At 40.9% G+C, this 23,606-nt stretch overlaps 1 protein-coding gene across 1 annotated transcript; it reads right to left on the bottom strand.

Moving 5' to 3' along the window:
* Window positions 1-1,535: 1,535 nt before the first annotated feature.
* ZNF75D (zinc finger protein 75D) lies at window positions 1,536-22,877 on the bottom strand. The gene is given in 7 exon segments (XM_050776708.1): window positions 1,536-3,598; window positions 6,741-6,867; window positions 7,204-7,295; window positions 8,008-8,200; window positions 9,453-9,982; window positions 11,528-11,778; window positions 21,403-22,877. Coding segments are annotated over 5 exon segments (1,533 nt in total). The 5' UTR covers window positions 9,864-9,982; window positions 11,528-11,778; window positions 21,403-22,877; the 3' UTR covers window positions 1,536-2,888.
* Window positions 22,878-23,606: the final 729 nt, after the last annotated feature.

The following is a 23,606-nucleotide window of genomic DNA, read 5'->3' on the forward strand; positions in this document are numbered from 1 at the left end:
GATGGTGGGCAGTTATGCAATAGAACGACATCTCTTCCCTTTATCTCATTCTGCCATTTATTTCCTTACTTCCCATGTCTCCATGGACATACGTTTCTCCTCTTTTTCTGAGTTGGCAAGGGATGACATGAGTAGTCAGGATGCATGGGGAATGTGGCCCTAGGAGACTGTCAGAGGGCTGAAAAGGCAGACCGGGCACTAATGAGTCAGCCAGGAGCCCTGATTTCTAGGTCCTGTTCCACAGCCTCAGGGATAAGAATGTGCTTTTTCCTGGAGCCCTTGTATTCAAATGATGGTGGAGTATCTGAACTTGGAATAACAAATCTCAATTCTCTGTTTCTGCTCAGACCCATCTAAAGGCAGTCACTTCCTGCCACTTGCCTTAAATAATTGATCTCTCAAATAGAACCCATGTTCCCTTCTCTCAAACCCTGCTGATAATGATGCCAGTGTAGATGAGGACCTGCACGATAAGCTTTGAAGGTAACAGGCATTATAACAGGGGTAAGCAGCTTTGGGAAAGTGGAGTGCTCTTTTGCTGACTTGTTCTGGGGGACTTTGCTGTTTCTCGTGAGTATAACTGCTGGGTCCATTGATCTAGTACATCCTTGAATTTTTGAGTTTATAAAAATTCTTTATAAACTTCTTTATAAAAGCCACATGAATAAATTTATTTGAATGGTGGTATGATAGCAGCTATCCAGGATGCTAGCAAACATGAATTCACACAAAGAGAATGGAGTCCCCTGCAAGAAGTTGAATTTCCCCTTTTAGTTTCAACGCACAATCTCAGATCATTCTGGGTTGGGGGAGTGGTGAGGCAGTCATAGTCTCCAAGCCTTTAGGAATATAATGAGATCCTTTCCTCCCAGGTCACTTCCTCCTTTTGGCTTAGCACTTTCATTCTTTATAGAGGCCATTATATGAGGTCACCCCTTTCCTCTTTCATTTCCACTTTATTGGCTTGAGGATGCACCTAATAGCATAAATACTGTCCACAAAAATTCCACCCCTAGCCATCACCTCCCCTCCATTTTCAGGAATCTCAAGTTGAGGGTTTGTAGTATATTTTGGTTTTGTTACTCATGAACAGTATACCTAGCTGAACTGGGACATCAGTGTATTGTTTCAGGCTGACTAGAGAGGAGCATCTCTAGAACAGAATGAATGTCATGTCAGAAGGCTACCATTCTGACCATCATTAGTGGGCCTAAAAAAACCAGCTAGAAATGATGGAAAACTCATTAATGAAGAACGCTTAAAAGCTGGGCAAGTAGACAAAGTTTATTTTCTTTTCTAAATAACTAGCTGAAGGAAGAATGAAGAAAGTTCCAAATGTTTAGGAAACACCGACTGTGGCCAATCATTGTGTCAGGCATGCTCACATGTGTGCATTTAATCCTCACAGTAGCCCTAAGGAGTAGGAATTATAATCCTCATTTTATACATTTGGAAACAGGCTTAGAACGGTCTCCTGGTGGAAAAAATATCTGAAGACGTCCATTTCAAAAAAGCAAACATTGGCCATTTCTGAGTGATTTGGTGACAAAGTTTTCTTTATTGTCTAAATTTAACATAAAACATGTCATTTTCATTACAAAGTACAATTTTATGGAATACTAAATAAACATATATAAATAAGCCTTGGCCAACATTATAAACCAGGATCTGACATAGATATAAATCCATGACTTCCAACTTCCCTTGACGTCACATTATCTTCTCTTAAGAGATAGTCACTTTGGCTAATAGGGAAAAGAAGACCAGTAACATCAGAAAGCAATTTCCATCTGGCCTGGTTCTGACTGGGGTCATCACTCTAAGCCATATGCCTTACTTTGCTCTGACACTTCAGGATGTTCCCTTCTGGTATCAGCTGTGCACCAAAGCTAAAAGTTCACAAGGTTCTCCTTGCCATTCTCAATAAATCAGTTTTGCAAAATCTCCAGGCCTTCTTGCAGAGTATTCAGGCATATAGGGTTGTACTTGATCAGCCATAAAGATGGGGCTCCCTTTAGGTCCTGCAGCAGTATGGCAACAGTTTGAAAGCCTCCACACAGTCCACATAATAATGAAAGTCAGAAAAAGACCATTCACCACTTATCTGTGCTTTCTACAAAAACAAAACAAAACAAAACAGATACCTGGATGAGGGCCGAGACTGCCTCCCTCATCATTTCATTGTATGTCTATGTTGAAACAGTCAGCAAGAGGAGAGATATCAAGTGCTTGCAAGGTCCCTAGGTCTGTCCTTACATTCAGACCTTTCCTTGCTACTTGTAATTCCTTGACAGAGACACTGTGGTAGTGGGTACTCAGGAGAGAAGCAATGAGAATGGGACAATTCTCTCAGGGCAAACGTTGAATCCTCTCTTTCTATTACAGAGTAAAGTTCCCTGAGTCCTGGCCTCGATTGTTCATGTAGATAGAATGGTAGCTATTGAAATTGTCCCTAGTTTAGTAATTCTCTCTGAGCTCCCTTAAGAGGGCCCAAGTACTCTTTCCATTTCTCTTGACAAAGAATAAAGAATGAGACTAAGAGCCTTGACCATCATATGTCTGTTGAGCACTTGATACTTGAAAAATTTAGATGACTGGGGGTGTGGAAGTTTTGAATAACCAGATATATACATATAGATAGATAGCTAAAGGTATTTCATCACTACATTTTCATTTTTTTATTTATAAAATACTCCTTATGTATCACTCTTGTGCTAGGCACAGAAGATGCAATGCTGAATAAGACAATCAGCTTAGATTCCTTTTTGTGAAGTGTAACATGTACCCTTCCCAAATGTTCTATTAATGACAGATTCCTATCATTGGGTGCCTCATAATTTTGTATTATTCCATCACTTCTAAAGTCAAGGTCTACATGGTAATTTTCCTCAGTCTGAAGACAGTAGACATGCTTCCCTTCTTCTGTGGAGTTTCTGGTGTCTAAGAAGGCTTGATCGCCTACTAAAGTTTCTCTTGCATATGCTACATGTATAAGGCTGCTCACCTGTGTGAGTTCTCTGGTGTTTAATAAGGTGGGAGTTCTGAATGAATCTTTTTCCACATTCATCACATTTAAAGGGCTTCTCTCCTGTGTGAATTCTTTGGTGTGTGTGTAGATTTGTGTTATGACTAAAGCTTTTCCCACACCATGAGCATCTATATGGTTTTATTCCTTGATGGGTCATGAAGTGCTTATTAAGATCTGAACTCCATCTAAACCTCTTGTCACATTGTTGACATTTATAGGGTTTCTCTCCAGTGTGAATTCTCTGGTGTTTAATAAGATCAGAGCTAACTCTGAAGCTTTTCCCACATTCCTGACATTTAAAAGGTTTCTCCCCTGTGGGGCCTTTCCCATGAAGATCCATAAGTTTTGGAACCTCTTGTTTACAAGTTGCAAGTTTCTTTCTTTTCTTCCTTGGAAAAGCTCGATGCCATTTCTGTACACTGTGTGTATCACCAGGATTTTCCCTGCCCATTGTTTTCTGGGCAATTTTCATTCTGGTCTTTTTTGATACTTTGCATCCTGATGTTTGTATTTCTGATGTAGAAACAGATATAGGATGATCATTTCCAGTGTCATTTTTTAGCTTTAACCCTGTCAGAATAAACAGAATAATCAGCCATCTGTGTCCCAGTGCAAGAAAGCTACATAAATGGAGGGAAAAGTCAATGATGATTGCTTTAAAAGAAATACAGGAACAAGTGATTTCTGGTCCAGTCTGGACAAAATGGCATAGACCCATTTCTCCTTGATCCTCCCTGATAGGCACAACAATAAACCCATTAAGTAATATGAGATAACTAAAAGAAAATTCTTAAAATGTTAAGAAAAAGACAAACTGGTTTGGGACCCCACAACAAGAAAAATAACATAGCAGGGTGGCTTATATCCCCACACCCAACAGAAGAAGGCAATTATCAACAGAAGCCTGCCTGGGTAGGCTTATTGTTTCCTGAATGTAAAAAGAAGTGCAAATAAAGCCTTGTTGATTGAACTCTGGATAAAACAGAATATGTGACTAACACCAATGTGCAGTTCGTCTTGGGCAAACATACATGATTATATAACTTTAGCACTGGAGCTGCTGGAAAGGTAAAAGCTAAATGGAGTTTCTGCTCTTCTTTACGTTTTCCATGAACTAATGACAACTTCAGAAGACTAGTAGGATTGTGTACTTTGTAGTTCAGATGGCTACATTTTTGAGCATTAACTTGCAGCATATTTCACTATATTTGTAATTTTCTATTTATTACAACTGGACAGCTCCAAACTCTTATTACTATTTATTATCTTGTAGCTAGGTAATAGTTCACTTTTTGCTTAATTTCTGCAAGCCAATAAAAGAAAATGTATTTAAGTATCGAGATGTTCAAAGGAAAGAGTAAAAAGTATTCATGGGGAAAAAGCTCTGTTTAACACATGTTTTATTGGATTGCATTATTAGCTGATTTCACTCACTTTATATTTGCAAAATAATTGACATTTCTAATATTTATTGAAATTGCTTAATTTGCACACCCTGTACTCTACACACAAAAATGTATCAAATATAAGAATGAAGTTAAAATTGTGACTGATTCACTTTAGCAGCGTGAATTGCCCAGCTTTTTGAAGATACAAGCTATAATATTTGTACTTCCCTATGTCTGTGCCATAAATGCTTGAAAACATTAAAGTTTTCTGGTTTTATCTTTTATATCAAAATAATCAGTGTAAACCTTGGTTGGTCCCTGAGTTCACTGATATTTGAGGTAATGGGGACCTGTAGACATTCTGACTAGATTTACTACCATGTGCCTTTGCCTACTTCTCTTTGATATAGCAAAATATTTAATTGAGAAATCACTTTATGTTACCATGGTGGATTTCCACTGTGCTATAGCCGTTTTCCTTTGGATTCCCATCAGTGGTGCTGCTCAGTGGCTTGCATATAGACTTGCTATGAAGAAATGCAGAGGCAGCCCATGCTGCCCTGTTTCAAAGTTGAACTCTTTAAGCCCTTGAGAGCGGGCTTCACCCACTATTGCAGAGGCATTTTGCATTTGTCTGTAGCAAGAAATTCACCTTCTCAGGCCAGGCGCGGTGGCTCATGCCTGTAATCCCAGCACTTTGGGAGGCTAAGGCAGGCGATCACTTGAGGTCAGGAGTTCGAGACCAGCCAAGCCAACATGGTGAAACCATGTCTCTAATAAAAATACAAAAATTAGCCAGACGTGGTGGCACACACCTGTAGTCCCAGCTACTCAGGATGCTGAGGCAGGAAAATTGCTCGAGCCTAAGAGGTGGAGGTAGGAGTGAGCCAAGATTGCATCACTGCACTCCAGCCTGGGTGACAGAGTGAGACTCTGACACACACACACACACACACACACACACACACCCACACACACAGAGAGAAATTCACCTTCTCAAACCAGTAAAATACAGACTTAATTCATAAGGACTGGAGCTACACATTGATATGTATCACCTTAGAGCAAGAGCTATGTTCTAGGAACCAAATCACAATTTTCAGTCATGGAACAATATATCCCATGGCAGAAGACTTTACGTGTGATCTGCTCTACTTTCATGCAATAATTTAAACTTTGATTGCCCAGTAGTCCTTTAAGTTAACATTTCTGTCTACTGCTACTGGATTTTTGTTGCAAAAATATATTAATGACCCACATGAAACATACTAAGTGAATCATTATAAACAAAAGGGAAAAATGATTAAGAGAAAATTAAGTGACTATGTTACACCACTTATCCCAAACTAGAGAATAAGCCATTTCAAGCAACATCTTTGAAGAATCGTATGGTGTGAATTGGTTTGTATATGTTGGTATGTATTTATTCACACATTCATATACACTCAAGATACAGTTGGCCTAATTATAAATGGGGGCATTGGTAAAACTTACGAAGTGTCCTCATACTGAATTGTAATTTTCTCTTACCTGTAAAGTAAAATTTAGATCAATCCCATGTCTTTGTTAAATATATTTTTTACCAGTCCTAAATTTAGGGTTTATTTCTAACTAGATCAAAATAAATGTAAGTTGTGGAACTCATTGAATATGATGGATATGCTCTACATTTGAATTTCAAGAGGCAATAATACTATTGGAATTATGTGAATTCTAACTCATTTTAACAAGGCAACCTGACCTGCACAGGATCACTTGAATGTTATCTTTTTTAGGATTACACTAATATTCTTCTCACAAAAGGTCTATAAAATATTGTAGTTGGAAAAATAATTATATCAAAATGTTTGGAAATTAGAAACTTTTCCTTAACTTTTATTGATATTGACTTGAATTATTATTTTCTAAACTAAGAGCCATATGCCTACCTGTAAATCTTTCCACATATCATTTAAATTTTTGTTTGTATTGTTATTGTTGTTGATTTACAGATTAGTTATTAGTTTTTTGTAGAATAATGCCATTGATGTGCATGCTTTTATGTTTTTTACAAAAGGGTGTGTTTGGATGAAAGTTTAAAAAAAAAAGCTAAAATCTTCCACAGTCAAAACAAAATAATTCTACTTAGAATGCGGAAGTGTGACATGTATTTATAAAAAGCTCTCGAGGGGATCCTAATAATCCATTTATTTCCCACACATCATCAAGTTGAAAATCAATCAGCTGTTGGAACACTGGGACTCTCTCACAGGGGTGCATTTTCCATAAACAGAGGACATAACATATTACTTAACTTCTACACAAAGGGAAGGAAGAATCGTTACCTAGAGAGATGACAGTCTCATAGATATCCTGCATTACATCATTGTAGAGAGTCTTCTCAGGAGGATCCAATAATTGCCATTCTTCCTCAGAAAAATACACAGCCACATCTTCAAATGTCAACAAACTCTAAAGAAGAGAATGGGCTATAGTTTAGTACTTGCCACTTCAGAAGCTGTCCTACCACCCATTTCTGAATCACATGGTAGGCCAGGTGCTGAAGATGTTAACAGTACAAGATTTAGAGTAAAAGAGTGAGAAGGCAGAAAGGAAGGAGCAAAGAGGATCAGTAAATCACCTGGGAGGTGCCCAATTCCCACTGTGCCAAGCCTAGTTGCCTAGAGAATAACTGGGGCTAAAATGTCTCAAAGCACCTGCTGGACACTATGAGTCCTAGGAAGTAGGGACAAGCAGAGACAAGGCCACGGTCAAGTCACCTGAAAAAAGCCAGAAATAACAGCTCACCGGGGACTCAGGCAGGATGAGTTTAGATGCCATCTTTCAGTCTTTGGTTCTTTTCTGCTCAGAAAGGGCTAACATCTGTTGATCATGCACAGCTGTGTGTAGAAAATAGTCAGGGAAAATTTCTCTTTCCTATTTACAAACATCCCGAGCTGATTTCTAAAATACAGAACATCAGGATGCCCTCAGTAAAGATGGGTCACATTGACAAGTGTGTGTGTGGTGCCAAGAAGTGGCCATCTCATTGTAAATAAGAACCAAATATCTACCACTCATACAACCTGTTCCCCAGTTCATGAATTCTTTAGATTTCACAAAAGAAATTAATCAAAGGAAATCTATTCATTTTTCCTCTCATAACATAAGCTGGGCAAGAATTGAAGGTTTGAAAATGAAGGGCTCAGGTCCTCCAGCGTACAGTAGATAATGTGGGAGACTTTTGTTTTTTATTATTTTTTCCTAGTGCACAATTTTCATCACATTCTGCCACTGATAGCCCATGTCTGACCCCAATTTTTCCTACAACTTGTGAGGGGGAGGTGGCCCCACCTGTCCCTGTTCCATCTTCTCCTCTCAAGTTTCAAAGGAGTAGAGTCTACAGTGTGAATAGCAGGGTTCTGTGGTTTGGATATTTCTGTCCCCCAGGCTGACCCCCACCTTCAACCACCATTGACCCACTATACTCCCACGTGGGAGATATTATAGCTGCTAGCATGGCTGGCCGCCTGGAAAATTCCCATGGCATTCTAGGTGAACTAATTACCATCACAGCTCCCAGGAGAAGACAATTATGATGAAGCTCCTCACCTCTTTCATATACAGGCTGGGTTTCTTTGTGAGTGTTCCAGCCCAGCTGTTCTTGTAGTACCCGGTATGTATTCCAATATTCTTTCTGGAACACACCCATTGGTTGGGGCTCTGCTGGCTTCCACTTGAAGCCTGGGGCCACTGCTGTTCCTCCCAAGAGCACTGCCTCCTTTCCCAGCTCATGGGCTGTGACCTAGAAATAATCCCCATCCTCATTAGCACAGAACTTACTTTTGGTTTTGGGGTGGTAGTGGAGGGAGGAACAAGAGCAGAGCCCAGATTTGGGGAGTGCATGACATTAGAGAAGTAATAAAAAGAATGAAGAGTGCCACTATGTTCTCATAAAGAACTATACTCAAAATCTGGGATAATTAGGATAAAATAGAAAAAGCTGTGACTACTGCAGATCCCCACCCCTCAACCCAGTGGCCCCCACCCCGATGCACAGAGCCCTGGCTCCAGCCACTAGCAAAGTTGGGTGGGCAGCCTGTTCCCCTGCTGGGTAACTTTCACTGGTTTGCTTTCTTAACTTGGATCCTTGTTTTAGTGAATTTTTATCTTTTGGTTTTCTGTAAAAGAAAAGGAATTGAGTAAAAAAAGCTTTCCTGTTAGCCAGTTTCCAATCATCCAGGAAAGAATTTCACAGGGAATGAAGATGGATGGAAGAATAAATGGGGGGAAGAGTTGGGCTCCAATCTCTCTTCACATGATTTGGTAGTAATAAGACACCAAAAATATGCCCTGCCCTGGATTTTTCAAGGTAGGCTCCTGAAAAAAGGAAGTGTGCTGCCATCTTCCAAGGACAAACCTTGGTTTCCCACTCACCAGCAGGGCCAATGACAAGCCACTAAGTGAGGGCAATGCAGGTTCTTTCCTCCCAGCCCAGAGATGTGTGTTCCTGCTACAGAAGATACTACCCCTCAGCATCCTGATTCCCTCCACTTCTCTCTTGGCAATTGTCTTCTTTCCATATCCTTGTTTCCTTTTTTTCTTTCCATTTTGTTCTCTTTCTTTGCAGTCTCCCCAGAGCCGCTTGATTCATACTTCTGTTTGGTAACCTCTCTCTCCTTTGGTCTCTGTAAGTGCTGCCTATCTTGTGGATCTTCTCCCCTTTCCCAACTCTTTCTTGCCCTTTATTTCTCTGTTTCTAAGAACTCAACTCTTTTCTCCTTGCCCATGCCAGACTAGGCCCACCACCATCAACTCACCCTGGCCCTAGAGAAGACAAAATGCATTTATTTCCTCTAAGACCAGGAAAGGTTGTGCTAGGAATTTTGAAACCTGTGGACTGACTATTGCTGCATGTATGTCATTTTAGATCCTTGCTAGCTGTCCTAAATGAGCAACAGAAGAGGAACTTAATCTAGTTCTCTGATAACTCTTCCATTCTGATAAATTCACTTTTATCCTACTTCATTGTACATGTAGGGAATCTTTCTTCTTACCTCATTCTTTGTTCCATCAGGCTCCCTCTGCAAGAATTCCACCAGGACCAGAGCCTGTTTGACATTCTGTGGATGATGCTTCTGCACCCAGTTCTGGGTCTCCTTGGGCAGAATGCTCAGGAACTGCTCTAACACCAGCATTTCCAAGATCTGCTCTTTTGAGTGGATCTCTGGCCTCAGCCACTGATGGCATAATTTCTGAAGTTGGCTGATGGTCTCAAGCGGTCCAGTTGCTTCATGATAACGGAAGCTCCAGAAGTGCCTGCAAGCGCTCTCAGGACCAAGACTCTCTATGTTTGCGCTGTATTTCTTACTCTGACTGAAGTTCTCATTCACAGACCCACTAGTCTCCCACATAGCCCCCATCTGGGGGTTTGAGCATGAATCCGCCTTCAGCTCTCTCATCGTCATTTGCTCTAGGAACAGTTTTACTCTTGTGTGTGACACTGACACCCACCTGGTACCACCTTTGACAAATGAGGGTGCATCAGGTTTGGTACCAAATCAATGAATTGTTCTTCCCAAGAGCACTGAGGGAGAGCAGAAGAAAAGTACATGTCAAGAAGAAAACCACATGACACATATTTACTTGCTATTTATTGTAAGAGGAAAATGAAGAGAGAAGTTCCTGTCTGGCTTCTCCTCTAAAATCAACTGTCAAGAATTGGAACATTCATGATGTTAGATTACTCAGAAGGTAAGTTTCTCTCCTTTTCTTTGTTTTTCAACTTTGAAACAAAGCATAGCTAAGAGAAGACAAATGCCAATCAATCAATGTATTTCCTGTTTTTTTTTTTTTTTTTTTTTTTAACAGTTGAGGAAAGATTGGTGGGTGAGAAAACTGGCACCAATTGGCCAAAATGAACTTTGAGATTATCCAATACTTAATCTGTGGGTTTCCTGTCCTATATTGGCAAATAGGGCCTATTTGAGTTTCTCGAAACTTTAACAGATCATCCCAATCATTTTTCTTTAGTCAGAGGAAAAATAGTTTCTATACCCCTTCATCTCACTTAGACTGAAGACTTTACTAAATGGAACTCTTAATATTCCCTTTTATACTGTATCAATGCTGGTAGGAGAACTGAGACAGCAAGATCAGAGTAGAAGTAACTAGAGAAAAAGTAAGCAAATGTCCCCCCGCTAAGCAAGCAGATCATCAACATTTGATGTGGCAAGGTGTAGTACTTCTTTGAAAGACTTATAAAGGGCACTGCACAGGTTTGTACTTGTGTATTAAATCTTTTGTTTACTTTAACTGGAAAACTTTACAGATGGCCTTCCTTTACACATATACAAATGTCAGGTGGTTAAAAACAAAAACGAAAGAGAGATGGTGATGATTAAGGTTCTTCATAGACGGGAAGGGTCCTAGTAATGGTAACCTTTCTCCTGACTTAACATGTCCTCAAAACTGATTTTCCCGAGGTGATCCAGAAGAAATAGCAACAAAATTCTTTCAAGGATGCCACAGGTATTCAAAATAATGGTTGGCTCCTTGCTGACCATTCAGGCTCAGGAGGTACAGGAACACTTCGTGTGTGTGTGTGTGTGTGTGTGTGTGTGTGTATATATGTCAGCAGAAGCCATCGTCTTTAATGTTGAAATGAGTCTTTCTTTAGTGTTATGTTCATAAGCCATCAAAAATCAGGAAGTTTCGCTGGGTGTGGTGGTAGACATTACTGCCCCAAATCCCCATCCCTGATTCACTACAACTTCTAGATCAACCACAGGGTTGCCCACAAGAACTCTGAACGTGGGCAGCCTTTGAGTGTGATTCACTAGCATCCCTGGGTTATATTTGTACATCCGGTAGAAAGAAGTTGCTTCCGTAGGTAAGAAGTGGCTGTAGGAGCCCGCGGTCAGGCGGCCTCGCTGTGGACAAGTCCCACCAGCTCTCCAGCCGATCTGCCGCCTGTCAGTGGCGCCACTGCCTACTGAAAAATACTGTATCACGTCCCCCACCCCCATTCCTCGCTACACAGCAGCCCCAAAGGCTGCAACTGGCAGGAGCGGCCGGTATTTCTCAGGGGATCGCCAGTCAAATCTAAAGAGAAAATCAGCTTCTCGGTTACCTTCAGTCAGCTCTGGCTTCCCCGGAGGCCACTTTCCTCTTCCTCCGCTCGACTGCGCCTCTGTGGCCACGCCTCCCTGCTCTGGGTAGCAAAGCTCTCCGCTGCTGCGCGAATGTCAGGAAAGCGCGGGATGCCTGGCGAGTGAAGCTCCAAGATTTGGGGAGTCTTGGAATATCAGTTCCCTCATTCGATCCCTCCACCTCTCGAAGACCTGACTCCGACTCACTCTTCCAGGGTCGAGGTCTGTGGACCTGAACCGGAATCAACCAGAAAATGAAAGATGCATTTCCGGTGGCTTTGTGACAGCTACGCCCAGCCATCCCCCTCCCTCTACCTGCGGAGTCTCAGCCTAGCCACGTTAGGAACTGTCCCGGGGGTGCTTTCCATCCTAGAAGAACCAACCTCCTGCTCCAGTTAGGTCCTGGGTGCAAGAAAGAGTTAATGCTACCGGGTCTCCAGCCCTGCTGGAAGCCTAGAGAAGCCCCTCAAATGGCTCTTCCCTGGGAGCCATGTAGCTTAGAGACTCCTGGTGCCAAGGTCTCCTATCCCTGATTTGCCAGGTATTGTGCATCCAGATTGTTCCTGCTGGCTTCCCGGAGGCTGGCAGCCCATTCTACTAGGAGCCTCACCCAGTAAGGGTTGCCACCGCAAAGGTCTAGGGGCCACAGAAGAGTGGCTCACAAAGTCAGAACCACTTCAGCACTCTTGTGGGCAGAGCTGTGTACTGGGCCTTCCTGAGTCTCAGCCAGAGAGAGCTCCAGCTGTAGTCACTAGACTTATCAAAAGCCTCCTTGAATAAAAGGCAATTTGGTCCTGGTCAAGCCTCTTGTTAGATCAGAAACAACAGCCCCCTATATTTTCAAAACCATATTCTAGTTATCAGACACATGCTCCCCAACGGTTATCTCGTTTTACTCTTGTTAGGTAGATTTTAACCTTTTGAGATAGGTCCCATTTATACTTCTCTTTGACATATAAATAATTTGAAATGGTATCACATGACTTCACCTACTACTTCATGTTCAGGGTCACATAGATTACCGGTGGCAGATTTTAGCCAGGACTTTAGGTATCCTGTTGTCATATCCTGTCATTTTTCTACTACATTATGCTTTCCCTGGAGGACAGAAATCTTGCTTCCATCTTTATCTCCTGCAGTGCTTAACATAGTTCTCTGGGTAAAGTAAGTATTTCATATTTCCAGAATCATCTTTCTAAAAAGCCGAATATCTTGGGTTGTCCGTATTCTCCAAGTTTTCAGTATTTACCAAGAGTTGAGCCATTTGGACAAAAATTGCCAATGTGAATCTAACAGGAGAAACTGGGTGTAGCTTAGTTTTACAATGGGGATGAAACTGACATATTTTGGAAGCCAGTGTGAAAACCAACTCAGACAAGCCAAAGAGATGTCTGCATGTCCAGGAGGAAAATAAAAAGCACCTGTCTGACTTTTTATATATAAATGCAGATGACACTAAGTTAAAGTCAATCATCATTCAAAATCGAAGCTCCCCAAAGGTATGTAAAAGGACACAGTGCATTATCTATGATATATAAACTTAGTAAAAATGTTTGGTTCACCAGAGCATTGTCTTCAGAATGGTTCTTTCAAAACTATATTCCGCAAGTCAGGCATTTTCAACATAATATTTTATAACTCAATGAAGAGGAAGTCAGGGCACTGTGACTTCTGTATAATTCCCAGACTTACATTTCAATGAATCACTAACCAGTGAGGATGGTCAGATAAAAGTCATTTTCTTTCCCCTAAACACTTCAACATTGATTCACCCAATAAATCAAGGTGTGATCTTGAGCTGCAAACAACTTTATAGGTGGAAGCAACTTAAAGAGAATATTGTAATTTTGGATAAGGTCATGATGAGCAAGATAAAGAAGGAAAAAGAGTTTCCGAAATTAAACCTACAACCCAAGAACGCGTGATTTTTAAGTGAGCAAAGTTGAGATGGAGTAAAACAAACAACTATAGCAAATACCTAAGATGTCTTTACAGAAAGGAATCTGAAAATGATGAAGGCTTAACCAGTAAACATTTTTCGTGGTCTGGAAACTGGAAGACTGACATCAGGGTGCCAGCATGGTTGTTGGATTTATGGTAAGGGTCTTCTTCCTAGTCATGTCTTCACAAGGCCTTTTCATGGTGCATATATGCAAAGAGACAGACTGAGATCTGATGTCTTTTCTTATGTTTTCCATAAGGACATTAATCCCATCATGGAGGCTCCATACTAATGACCCCATCTAAACCTGATTACCTGCCAAAGGCCCCACCTCCAAATACCATCACATTGGGGATTACAGATTCCACCTAGGAGTTTTGGGTGTACACATTCAGCCAATAGCAGCATACAGGAGGAAAAATATAGATCAATTTTCGAGAAATATGGAAAACTGGAAACCAACTTAGAAGAAGATGGGATATAAATGAGAATGAAGAAAAGGGTTACCTGCCCCCCACCCTCAACTTTGTGATTACAAAGTAAGTTGTTAAAAAAAAGAGGAGAGACTGATGAAGAACAACAACAGATGGCTAAATTTAAATGATGTGCTGTGAGACAGAGGTTGTACAACCTCACTGATTTTTTTTTATTCTACAACTGAATTTTAAAGGTTTCATTTCATGCTGAAGGAGATGCAACAAGTAATAAAGAACAGTTTCAGAGTAGGTTCAATTCTAAAATTGGTAGCTTTCAAAATCAAGGCTTCATAATAGTGAGTTGTTAAACATGACTTTGATTTCTGATTCTAGAAATTAGAATTTTTTTAACTGCTAAATTATGATATAATTCATGAATTACATCATTTAAAGTATTCTAAATAACAGTGTTTTTAAAATATACTCAAAGAGTTGAGTAACCAACATGGCAATCAATTATAGAATATTTACCTCACCCCCCCAAAAATATTGAACCATGCAGCTTTAACTTCTCATTTCCTGTCATCCCCCACCTCCCAATCAGCACCAACCCTAGGCAACCACTGATCTACATTTTTTCTCTATACATTTCCCTATCCTGGATATTTCATATAAATGGAATCATATTATATGTGATCTTTTGTGTCTCCATTCTTTCCTTAAGCATAATGGTTCCAAACTTCATCCATATTGTAGCATGTGTCATTACTTCATTCTTTTTTACTGCTGAATAATATGCCATTGTGTGGATATATGACATTTTGTTTATCCATTCATTGGTTAATTGGTATTAGAATTTTTTCAATTTTTGACTATTCTGTATAAAGCTGCTATGAACATTTGTGTACAAATTTTGTGGACATATATTTTTATTTATTTTACATATATTTGTAGTGGTGTAATTGCTAGACCATATGTCAACTTAATGTTTAAACATTTGAGGAGGTGCCAGACTATTTTCCAAAGGGACCACACCATTTTACATTCCCCCCAGTACTGTGTGAGGGTTCTAATTTCTCTACATTCTTACTAACACTTTTATTTTATGCCTTTTAAAATTATATCCATCTTAGTGAGTGTATCGTGACATCTCATTGTGCTTTGATTTGCATTTACCTTATAATTAATGATATTGAGCATATTTTCATGTGCTTATTAGCCATTTGTATATTTTCTTTGGAGAAACTTTTTTCAGATCCTTTGCTCATTTTTAATTGTTATTTATCTTCTATTATTGAGTTGTAATCATTGTTTATATATTCTAGACACAAGCCAGACATATAATTTGCACATTTTTCTTCCATTCTGTGGGTTAACTTTCAACATTCTTGATGGTGTCCTTTGCTGCACAAAATATTTGAATTTTGTAATGGCCAGTTGATCTATTTTTTCTTTGGTTTCTTACGTCACATCTGAAAAAACAGCCACCTGATCCAAGGGCACAAACATTTACACCTGTGTTTTCTTTTAGATCATTTTATAGTGTTAGCCCCTAATTTATTTAGATCTTTCATCCATTTTGAGTTAATTTTTGTGTATGATATAAGATAGAGGTACAATTTCTTTCTTTTGCATATGGATATTCACTTGACCTAGCATAATTTGTTGAAAGACTATTTTTTCCCTATTAAATTGTTTTGGCACCCTTGGTGAAAATCAGTTAACTCAAGGTGTATGGCTTTGTTTCTGAACTCTCAATTCTATTCTATTGTTCTAAATGTCTAGCCTTATGCAAATACCACACTGTCTGGATTACTGTTGCTTTGTAGTAAGTTTTGAAATTACAAAATATGAATCTTACATCTTTGTTCTTCTTTTTCAAGATTGCTTTAGACTCTGGGTCCCTTGAATTTACATATGAATTTTAGGATAAACAGGTCAGTTTCTGCAAATAAGTCATCTGGGAATACCATATTAATGTGGTATTCAGTGTTCAATCTTCTTTATGCAGCAGAATATCACAGCTGAACAAAAAATGATCAAAAGTTGGCTCTTTCTCATACAAAGAAGCAGAAGAAGGAAATAAACTGAATGTTATAAAGCTTCCCCTTGCCCCTGCACTTTTTTCCAGGCATAAAGTGATGGGACAAAGCAGGAAGCATTCATACTTGGAAATCGACAGCTCAGGGCCAAATGGACCCTATACAAAAGGGGAAAGTCAGAAGTGGACCTTCATTGTGTCAACTTAAAAATCACACAATTTGGCCAGGCACGGTGGCTCACGCCTGTAATCCTAGCACTTTGGGAGGCCAAGGCTGGCGGATCATGAGGTCAGGAGATCGAGACCATCCTGGCTAACATGGTGAAACCCCATCTCTGCTAAAAATACAGAAAATTAGCTGGGTGTGGTGGCACGTGCCTGTAGTCCCAGCTACTCGGGAGGCTGAGGCAGGAGAATCACTTGAATCCAGGAGGCAGAGGTTGCAGTGAGCCAAGATTGCAGCACTGCACTCCAGCCTGGGCGACAGAGTGAGACTCCATCTCATAAACACACACACACACACACACACACACACACACACACACACAATTTATCCATTTAGAAAGGAGGACTTTATTTCTTAAGTAGGGGGTGACAACCTGCAGGAGAGAAGTGCAGCCTCTGACTGAAAACAAAAAGCAAACACTTTGAGGGAGGGAAAGATGAGGCAGGGCTTTATGCTGAACTATATGCATGCTTGGTTGGCCAAGCATAAATATTCAACAAGTGTATTAGTCTGTTTTCACACTGCAATAAAGAAATACCTGAGACTGGGTAATTTATAAAGGAAAGAGGTTTAATTGACTCACAGTTCCACATGGCTGGGGAAGCCTCAGGAAACTTACCATCATGACAGAATGTGAAGGGGAAGCAGGCACCTTATTCACAAGGTGGCAAGAGAGAAGTGAGAATGCAGGAAAAACTGCCATTTATAAAACTGTCAGATAAGAACTCACTCACTATCATGAGAACAGCGTGGAGGAAACCATCCCCATGATCCAATCACTTCCCTCCCTCAACATATGGGGATTACAGGTCCCTCCCTTGACATGTGGGGAATACAATTCAGGATGAGATTTGGGTGGGAACACAGAGCCAAACCATATCATTCCACTCCTGGCCCCTCCCAAATCTCATGTCCTCACATTTCAAAACCCAATCATGCCTTCCCAATAGTCCCCCAAAGTCTTCATTCATTCCAGCATTAACTCAAAAGTCCAAGTCCAAAGTCTCATCTGAGACAAGACAAAATCAAAAGAAAATGCATTACTTCCAAGATACCATGGGGATATGGGCACTGGATAAATGCTTCCATTCCCAATGGAAGAAATTGGCCAAAACAAAGGGTCTACAGGCCCCATGCAAGACCCAAACACAGTGGAGTAGACATTAAATCTCAAAGCTCTGAAATAATCTCCTTTAACACCATGTCTCACATCCAGGGCATGCTAATGAAAGGGGTAGTCTCCCATGGCCTTGGGCAGCCCCTTCACAGGCTGGCCTTGAGTGCCTGCAGCTTTTCCAGGCACACGGTACAAGCTGTTGGTGGATCTACCATTCTGGAATCTGGAGGATGGTGGCCCTCTTCTCACAGCTCCACTAGGCAGTACCCCAGTGGGGACTTTGTGTGGGGGCTCCAACCCCACATTTCCCTTCTGCACTGCCCTAGCAGAGGTTCTCCATGATGGCTCTGATCCTGAATTAGACTTCTGCCTGGATATCCAGGTATTTCCATACATCCTCTGAAATTTAGGTGGAGGTTCCCAAACCTCAGTTCTTGACTTCTGTACACCCACAGGTCCAACACCACGTGCAAGCTGCCAAGGCTTGGGGCTTGTACCCTCTGAAGCAATGGCTCAAGCTGTAACTTGGCCCCTTTTACCCCTGGCTGGAGTGGCTGGGAGCTATGAATATTCATGAAGGAGGGATATGTGCATGTGGGATAAGCAAACACATATATTACACGCATCTCATGTTCACTTTAGGGCAGAGACTTAACATTTAAATACATTATATTTAGGCCCTATACACCAAAGGTGAAGCAAGGATATGAAGGCATTCAGTGTGCAGCCTTAATCTGGCCAGAATCAGTTCATGTTCAGTGGTCTCTTATCAGGAGAGAGGTATTGAAATCTGTCTCTTGTCCAATAAAAGCTATAGTTATGGCTTGTGGAACAGGTGAGTGGAGGTCAGTAAGCCAACAAGTGAGTGAACTGCAATTGTTTCAATATTGCTTATCTCTAGGGCAGTGCTTGTTTAGCTGCTAGAGAGAAAGAAAAGTTTTGTGGCAATTAGAACATACTTTATTCTTTGGGTGTAGCAGAGTGGGAATTAACCCTTGACTGGCATGGCCTTAGGCTTTGTTTATAATTTGGTATCTTATTGCCAGAAAGAGTGCATTTAATTAGTCTCGTGATCTCTATTTGAACAGTAACTGTGGTCAGTTGTGATCTAAATCACAAAAGGAAGGGAGTATAATGTGGTAGCGTGGTGCAAAGTTTTGCATAGGTCAGGGATGGGCTAGTCAACTGTCAAGCTGGAGCAGATTAATGGTCCCCAGATGCCCACCAGCAACGGTCAGGTGCCTAGACTCAGGGATACACAAGTATAGAAGTTTCCCAGGAATATACTTAAGTATAGCCTCTTTCTAAGCCCCTATAGCCCGCATTGCTGTAAACAGGGACTATCCCTGGTCTAATTCAACTCTTTTAAAGCTAATCGAGAAGACAAGCAGTTGGGCTCCTTAAACAGAACAGGAGGCCCCAGTCACCTAACATAATGCTCAAAGAGAGCAGCCGGAAGTTGCTGTAGCTTCTCGGCATTTCATCAATAATCACTGATTTGTAAGACTGGAGATAGAAGAAAAACAAAAAGCAACACCAGTGGAGCTGGGCATTGCAAGTCCCATCTGAACTGCGACAAAAAGGACTCATTACTAGACTCCCAATACAAGCTTGAGAAGGCCATCTGTGGCTGCCAGTGGCTATGTTAGTGCTGAAATGGAGTCACCATCCAGAACAGCATTTCCAAGAACCCCTGAGGACAGGGGCACCCACTATGGGGACAGTGTACTGAGCGTGGACCTGGATGAGCATAGGTGGGTGGGAGCAATCTAATCAGCAACTCATCCCATTCCATAGAGAATATAATGATAGGAACATGAATAAAGTTCCAGCTGCTGTGGGAGACCTGGAGAGGAGGAGGTTTGTATTCCACATGCTGAGCAACCTCTCAACAAGAGGTGAGACACTGCAACTTGGGCCCCTGCAGCCTGAATGGTAAGAATAGAGTTTCTGACAAATGCAGCCCAAGATCTCCACGAAACCCCAGGGAGAGACCTGTGCCCGACACCCAGCATGGCACATCTGCAAGCAGGACACACTACAAAAATTCTGCTTTCTTTTCCCCAGTGGGAAGATTTTGATGTCTACAATGCAAATGTTCCCTCGATGGCTAACCTTGCATCTCACAACTCTCTGGGACAGAGTTCCTACAACCAGTTTACAATTAAAATTGATAATTGATAAAAACATTTAAAACATGCTACCTATAGTGAGGAAATGTAGCTCCAGTACAATCAAGATTTTCACAAATGGTGAATATTGACCTATTTAAGGAACAGACAGTGCCAAAAAGATTCTGACACTGACTTACATATTTAGACTCCGGCCCTGCAGAACTAAGTCTCACCTTTGCATCTACAGGGCTGCTTATGGCAACTGCCATGACTCTCTGCCTTGGGGGCTTTTTGTCTCACCCTTAGAGCATGCTGGACTTGACCCAAGGCCAACTGGAGGTGACAGAGATTTATATCACCCCTGGGGGAAGTCCTTTAAGAAGTATAGTTGGGTATTTGGTGGCTAAATACCCTCAAGACTTCTCATCCTACCCTCGGGATGAATGTCAGGTGTGTGTTCGACACAGTCTCCCATAGGATCCCCCTGAGAATTAGCTCAAATTACCCACACTGGCAACCTGTTAGATTATTCTTGCCACTTAATTAGCTGCATTCCTTCTACATCTCACAACACCCCTACCAGCGCTGCCTGGGAATCCCTCCTACATAGGCACTTTCTACTCATAAGTGTGCCTCAGGATCTATTTTTAGAGAATGCACATTTGAACACCTTGTATGCTAATTTACCCTCACACTTGAATGTCTGGCGAGACGTAGAATTGCAGGCTCAAAGTTATTTTGCACCAACAGCTGAAAGATGATTCATTCTTTCCTAGGCATTTCTGGTTACCTCATTAGCTCCTTCTCTCTTTTTCTCAACTGAAAAAGTACATCTCTTGAGATAATTCCCTCCCCACTCTGCAAGCCACTCTCATTTTAAATTTATTTGATTATAACGTCTACCCACACCCTCCCCCAAACTTCAAGGGAGACGAATCGAGACCTCTAAGTGGACTCCTTAAAGTCACCTCCCTCCAGAAATTTAGGGCTGCAGGGCTTCTCCACGTGTCCACTCAGTTGTCCTTCCACCTTCTCTAAACAGGGCCTCTCTTGAATCCAACACCCCCAGACTCTGCAATGTTAGTAAACACCCTCTCAAAGGGAAGTAGCTAGAGTTCATCTGCTGTGGTCTCGGGTAGCACAGAGACAGGTGAGAAGTTAAGAAATCGTGTGAACAAAAGGCACATCCAACCAAAACCAGTGAGAAAACAGCTTCCATTTGTAATAGTTGCATTAGGGGAAGGATTTATTGCCAGTGTGCAGGCAAGCCACGTCTCCTCATAATAGTCATTTTAGTTCCTCATGAGAACCCCACTATAAAAATCACAAAGCCCTGTCCTCACCATTATCTCTCTGAGAGCCTGGAAAATCCATGTCCTGCATCTAGACAATACCCACCTGGGTCACACTTTAATGGTAACAATATAGTTATTCTAGATCAGATACTTGGAAGGGAATATGGCTTGAGACATATGCATATGTCTCAACAAACAGGTCCAGTTTTAGTATAAGATTTTCCAAGGCATTAAAAGCCCACCTGCATCCCAGGTCCACAGAATAAAAGTGTGGAGTTCCACTGCTCTGAGCTTTAGGAGGGGGTTACACAGTTGTGCGAGACACAGCAGTGTTTAACTGCAGTGTTTAATTTCTGCAACTAAACCCTCCATTTACATGAACTGTGTATTATAGAGGGAGTAATTGCAGAGTCATGACAAAGACTGGATGCAGAGATTGACAAGCAAGTGGGAAATTCGACCTAAGACTAATTCCCTGATTGGAATATGGCGGACAAAGTTACTGATCACTACCCAGGGAACCTGGCAAGATGCAGTGGGTGCTGTTAATCTACACAAAGGAGAAATTTTAATGAAGGGATTTTGCACAAGCCAGGAACAAGCTCTGAGGCCAGGATAGCTGAATGTTTCATCCAGGAAGGATACATGTAGATGGCACACAGCCACGGGATATACCTACTTCCTCTCCCAGCAACTTCCACTTACCCTATTCTGCCCTGAGCCAGAGGAAGCCAGGTGATGGTTGCCAGCATTTGAATCTTGCAGACTGTTGGCATTAGGTTCTGAGAGAAGTCATGAGTAATCATAGTAACCATGACTTCACTTGGTTCTCAACCAATCAGGCCCTAGGACTCAGGGAAAAAGAGAGAGTGTGCTAAGGAAAGAGGTCATGTTTCCTCTCACTGCTACTTGGTTTGATACTTGTCACCTCACCCTAGATGAGCCAATCAGGAATTTTTCCTGATAATTTGGAGTTTGGAACTAGACCCCAAAACTCAGTGATTTTCCTCTAAGTTTCATTACTGCCATTTCTGTATAGAGAACATTATTTAGAATACCTACTATTGAGTTCTCTTGAGCTACCCTTGTTTCTGTCCTTGTGAAGCATGTTTGCTGCTTTGATATCTTGGATTCTGTAAAGTACTTATGTTCTTCTAATTAATTATTTTGTTGTAGAAGTTCCCATTTTGTATTACATGCAACAAATGTAAGCATTATCAAAGAAGTGTGTGGTTCTGCACTGTGCTTTATCAAGTATACCAGAGCAGAGCTCTGAAGTATGTACTCTGGTGCACTGAGGACAAAATATTCGTGGCAGGGGCATAGAAGTTTCCAGGCCAGGGTAGAAACTCTGTCCTTTGTAATAAAGGTAAGAAATGTAGTAGGTAATCTAATATCTTCCTATGAGGAGTGGTCTTTTTGGCCATTACATGAGGCCACAAATACATTTTGAATGATTGTGGAGGTGATTAGGGAAATTTACTGAAATGTCTAAGGATAAGGCAAAGTTGGGGGGACCAATATGGTTCTGCAAAAGATCAGTTCAGAAATCATGAGGACCTGAAATGGAAGTAATGGGCACACAGTTAATTCTTGGTCAAGCCTGAAGTAGAACTTTTGTCTCTTAGTCAGTGGTGTTTCTCATTATACCACAGTGTTTAGCTTTGAAGGATGAGAGTCAAAATAGATAAGCCAGTGTGAGAATCTTTTTGGCATTCTCTAAATATTTTAATATTCTACCTACTGTTTTTTAGTCTTAAAAATTATCTTTGCAACTTCCAAACAGACATCTGTCAGATTTTTGACGTATATAATAAAAATGGTATAATTTCAGAACCTTAAAAGAGGATCTTGGCTGGGCACGGTGGCCCATGCCTGTAATCCCAGCACTTTGGGAGGCCAAGGTGGGCGGGTCACGAGGTCAGGAGTTCGAGACCCGCCTGGCCAACATAGTGAAACCCTGTCTCTACTACAAGTACAAAAATTAGCCAGGTGTGGTGGCACGCACCTGTAATCCCAGCTACTTGGAAATCAGAGGCAGGAGAGTCACTTGAACCTGGGAGGCAGAAGTTGCAGTGAGCAGAGATTGCACCAGTTCACTCCAGCCTGGGTGACAGAGCAAGACTTCATCTCAAAAAAAAAAAAAAAAAAAAAATCTTAGAATCTAGAAAATAAAATATATGTTCCCAATCCATACTAATTGGCCTTTAGAGCAGAATATCCTTAATTCTTAAGCCATATCATTAATTAAATAAATTTAAAGTATATATATATATATCTCTTATCACTGTCTTCTTGATCTCAGAAATGTTAAAATGTAAAAAAGTAAGCATGCTGAAATACAAGAAAAACTGCTTATAGCCCTTATCTGGTTGTCTGGTTACTGTTTTATTGGATATACATGATACTAACAATTGCTTTGAAATATTTTTGATGGTTTTGGCAAATAAATGTTTATACACATTAGGTGATTTTTCAAAATGATGAATGATGGTTTCCAATTGTGTTTTAGCATCCTCAAGATCTTCACTTTTTTCCCTGTGAGCTCTTAATATGGAGAAAAATATGGGTCATTTTCCTAATATTATGCTATTCTTACTTTATGGGAATAATCTCCATTTGTTATGATGTACAATTCTTCTAATGCCTTATGGGATTTGTTTGGTTATTTTTCTTCAGGATTTTTCATCTCCATAGATGGAAATGATCTTACGGTTATCTCTCTTTATGCTCGCCTTGTCAGGTTTTGAAGTCGCTACAGAGGAAACAAATGAGACTTAAGGGGAATCAAGGTTGAGGTGCAGTTATGTTAGTCCATTTTGTGCTGCTATAACAGATTACCAAAGACTCGGTAATTTATAAAGAACAGAAATTTATTTTCTCACAGTTCTGGAGGCTGGCAAGTCCAA

The sequence above is a fragment of the Macaca thibetana genome, chromosome X (assembly GCF_024542745.1).
Source record: "Macaca thibetana thibetana isolate TM-01 chromosome X, ASM2454274v1, whole genome shotgun sequence".
NCBI classification, from domain to species: Eukaryota; Metazoa; Chordata; class Mammalia; order Primates; family Cercopithecidae; genus Macaca; species Macaca thibetana.